The following is a 4,317-nucleotide window of genomic DNA, read 5'->3' as shown; positions in this document are numbered from 1 at the left end:
TAGTCCACCCCTATATATATATATTTCTAACATTTAAATTTTAACCCCCTATAGTCTTACTTAAAGCCCATTTGAAAGATATTGAATGTTATAACATGTGCCATGTCAAAAATCGTAGGAAACTAGGAATGATGCAAAAGCTCTGTTAGTATGTCAAAAAAACATGTGCCTCGTCTGAATGAGTGACCCATATAACAAATAGTATTTCAGACTTTAACTCCTAAAAGTGACTCCATAATCTATATATTTGTGAATATGAAAAATGACTAGTTTGATATATGATTGAGCATTATCTTTTGTACTACTATGAATAGAAGATAGTTTGAATAATAGAAATTATCAAAAACCTTACCAAATTTCAAAATTTCAATCCATCAAAATAAACAAAAAATTAATTTTAATATTTTTATCTATCAAATTTTAAACTATAAAAGTGAACTTCTCCTAAAGCTTGAAACCATTTATATTTGTCTATTGTAGACTTGTAGTGCATAGGGTGGGGATCTGGTGTAGACAATGTTCAGCCACAATGCTTTTCCATCATCTACAGACTACAATCATGCTTCATGGCCTAACACGACTTAGGATTGACACAACAAAACTGAAAACATAAATATCAGCTTATAACAAACACAACAAAGGGTTCCCTCGAAAAAAAAAAAGGGAATTAAATCAATTATTGTTTATATGATGATAGTTAAGAACTCGTTTATTTCTTTGGGAGGTTACTTATCACATAAACATTAATTAATTAATTAATTGCATACTTAAATAAATCTTTTTTGAGGAATATTGAATAATAATTACCAATTAATTGTTAATTAGGAATTTTAGGGATTTAATACTCCCTCCGTTCCACCTCCATAGTCCACTTCATTTTTTCACACATATTAAGAAAATACAATAAATAGTACTTGAAAAATTCAAATAGTACTTAGAAAATACAAAATATATGTAATTATTCAATTTTGCCCTTATTTATTCTATGTTTGACTATATTTAAATAAGGTTACTTTGGTAAAAAAAAAATTAATTTAATTTGAAAAGTAGACCATTTGTGGGACATCTAAAAAATGAATAAGGGACTATGGAGGTGGGACGGAGTGAGTATTTATTTTCAATCAACATTTATTTATAGAAACAATTAAAAAAGGAAAAGAGGCCAGCAGCCGGCGGCACAAGAGACTGACTCACTTATTAATTTCCATTATCGAAGTAGTTTATGCATGCATTTAAAGATTACTCGAAACAAATAATTTTTGTTTCATATGATTAATTGAAGTGATTAAAAATATAATATGCTAACGATTTTTTTTTAAATTATGGACACAAAATGCAACTAAATTATGTTACGCATTACACAATATATATAATGGACTTGGTACAATTTTTAGAAAAAGATAATCGACGTTCTAGAAATATATATACAACTTACTTTGAGACATTATTACTTATTGATGCAAAAATTTAGATTGATTTATAGGAGTTTATTTTAAGTTATAGGATAGATAGATAAAAATAATTCAAATTATTTTATTATTTACTTACTTTGTGAATTGATTTATTTTAAATTTATTTAATCATCTTATTTTTAAAATATTTAATTTTATATTTTATTAATATATGTTTATATGCTTATTATATTTTTATGTGGGTCTGTTTGATGATGTGTTCTGATAACTGATAAGCGTGGGAGTGCAAAATGATTTTTAGTGAAAGAATTGACTTTTATCTAACTCTTATTATTCTTTAGATTTTTTTTTTTTCATGTAAGTTGTTTTAATTTGTTTGAATTATAAACCAGGGTTTAAAGCTTAACAAATCGAAAAACTTTTGAAGAACAATAGTAATAATATTATAAAAAGCCGAAAACGAGAACGAATTGATCAGTAAAATTAAATCTTTTAAAATGTTATTGAAATATCAGAATCACTATAGACAAGATTAAAATACCTATAATTTCAATCGAATAAACTCAAATTAATACGAAATATTATAACAAGAGCATTACATCCCTAAAACTGGATACGCCTAAATTACATCGACGAGTAATTCTAAAAAAAATTACATCGACAAGAATTATGATTTGAAATGTCTGAATTCTCTAAGAAATTAAACGATCAAAATATTTAACTATGATTCCTGAAAGCATTATAAGAATAAAAAAAACTCAATTTTAGTAATAATAGAATAAATTGTCACTCAGGTATGGCGACAAGTGCCGGCCGCCAAGCCCTCCTCAACAACCGTTGCCGAAACGTCGCCGACAGAGGCCGCAGAGAGCGGGCCCCGCCTCTCCTACCTCCACCTCCGCCCGCCGGCAGCAGCCTCTCCCCAGCATTCTCGGAAGCCCTCTCGCTGAATGAGGGCGGCGACGAGACGAACAAATCCTTGAGCTTGTGGCTCACGCTCTTCTCCGGCGAGCGCTCTTCATCGCTGCGATCGGGCGAGGCGTCATCGCAGCGCTGGGGCAGCCTCCTCCCTCCGCGGCCGAGAAGCATTCGGAGGGTTTTGCGGCGGCGGAGGTGGATTACCGGGCTCGTCGTCGGGCTCTTGGTCGGACTTGCAGCGACGGCACATTGGGTTGCTAGGAACTTGAATTTCTGCAGAGTGGCCATTTTTGTGTCAATTTATTCGGTTTTCTATTTTTGGAGAGATCGGTTATTGAGAGATGTGAATCACTGATTAGAAAAGAAATTAATTTGGGGATTTGGGAATATTCAGGAGGTATAGTGGCCGGCCAAGTATATGAGAGAGAGAGAGAGAGACAATGTGCCCTTAAATAAGGGAGTATAGTACACTAGGGGAGATAATGCGTTTTATAGAATGTCGCTAAATTCACACACAGCATTTCCTCATAAATCAAATATATATAGAATGAACTATATATATGTCGTAGAATAAATTAATCTCCAAATTTGAATTACTAAGATTTTATGTGTGCACATCTGTAAGTTGCAACTTTTGATTTCAATCATATATTATAAGTTATGTAATTTTATCAAAATAGGATTCTTAACGATAAATCTTCTATGTGCAAAGGGAGATGTATCGGGTTCAAATTCAATCTCCATTCTTTGCCCCCGACTCAAAAACGAAAAAAAGAAAAGATTAAAATTGTACATTATTTTCTTGAACTTATAGTTTCTTTCACTGATTTTTATCTCAAAAACTTTTCTCTGCGATGGGAAAGAGAACTTTTGGGTTATTATGAGATGGCCACTGAAAAACATGAATTTATTGACATGCAAAGCACTCCAACTTAATTACCCAAAAATCGAAAGTTGGAAAAATATTGAATCGCGCACCAATTTAGTGGTCATCACCGACTGAAGAATTCATATAAAAATATTAAAAATAATATGAAAATATAATTCAATCATCTACCCTATATAGTTTCCACATATTTTTTTTCATTCTTATTTATCTAAATTATCTGTTTAAGCTCTCTATGTTTTAGACATTTAAATCAAAATTTTGATTAGAAAATTAGATAGATTATATGTTAGGAAAGTTGTATAGTATTTATTTAGACAGATACAAATACATATAATAATTTTTTTTGTGCTATTATATATGCTAAGAAGCAAAAATACACTTAATGTTTGCATTGAAAATCAAATAGGTCCCTAACGTTTACACATTGGGGTAAACAGGTTCCTAACGTTCACAACCATTAGATAGATGGACTTATTTGCCCCAATTTGTGAATGCTAGAGATTTATTTACCACAATTTATAAATATATTAAGGATCTAGCTATACAAAACATAATGTTAGAGATCTATTTGTTCTTTACTATAAACGTTAAAGGTGTAAGAATGAGCTTTGGTTCAGTGGATAAGTTGCTCTTTATATTTTCTGGATATATAATAATTGTGAATTTTAATAAACGTTAAAGGTGTATTTGCTATTTAATTATAATTTTGGTGTATTAAAATTATGCTTCTATTCATGACAATCGTATCGTATCATTAAAGATCAATGGTTTAATTAACTAGGTTCCTACTTAATATATTAGATTTTATATATTTTACAAGATCCGCTTCTAAAAAGAAAAAAACAAACAACAAACCATGCTATAACGGCAATTGGTGGTCTACTAAGTTGAATTTTATTTTGGTCTACTAAGTTGAAATTTAAATCCTTTACTTTCCTGTGGTTTAATTCATAAAGAATGCATACATAAATTAATGTTTATATTGGAATGAAATTCGTTTCGCCCAATTGTATGAACTCCATATTAACCAGAAAAATAATGAGAAAATAGACCAAAACATACCGTTTGGTAGCCTTTCAATCATAAAAACCTTCAATG

General features: G+C 30.6%; 1 protein-coding gene across 1 annotated transcript; it reads right to left on the bottom strand.

The window, feature by feature from the left end:
• Nucleotides 1–2,198: 2,198 nt before the first annotated feature.
• On the bottom strand, nt 2,199–2,618 carry LOC131023545 (uncharacterized). Its single transcript, XM_057953091.1, has one exon. The coding sequence runs from the start codon at nt 2,616–2,618 to the stop codon at nt 2,199–2,201; it is 420 nt and encodes a 139-aa protein (XP_057809074.1).
• Nucleotides 2,619–4,317: the final 1,699 nt, after the last annotated feature.

Source organism: Salvia miltiorrhiza, chromosome 4, assembly GCF_028751815.1.
Source record: "Salvia miltiorrhiza cultivar Shanhuang (shh) chromosome 4, IMPLAD_Smil_shh, whole genome shotgun sequence".
NCBI classification, from domain to species: Eukaryota; Viridiplantae; Streptophyta; class Magnoliopsida; order Lamiales; family Lamiaceae; genus Salvia; species Salvia miltiorrhiza.
The sequence above is the reverse complement of the archived record's forward strand: the minus strand, read 5'-3'. Positions and strand labels throughout refer to the sequence as shown.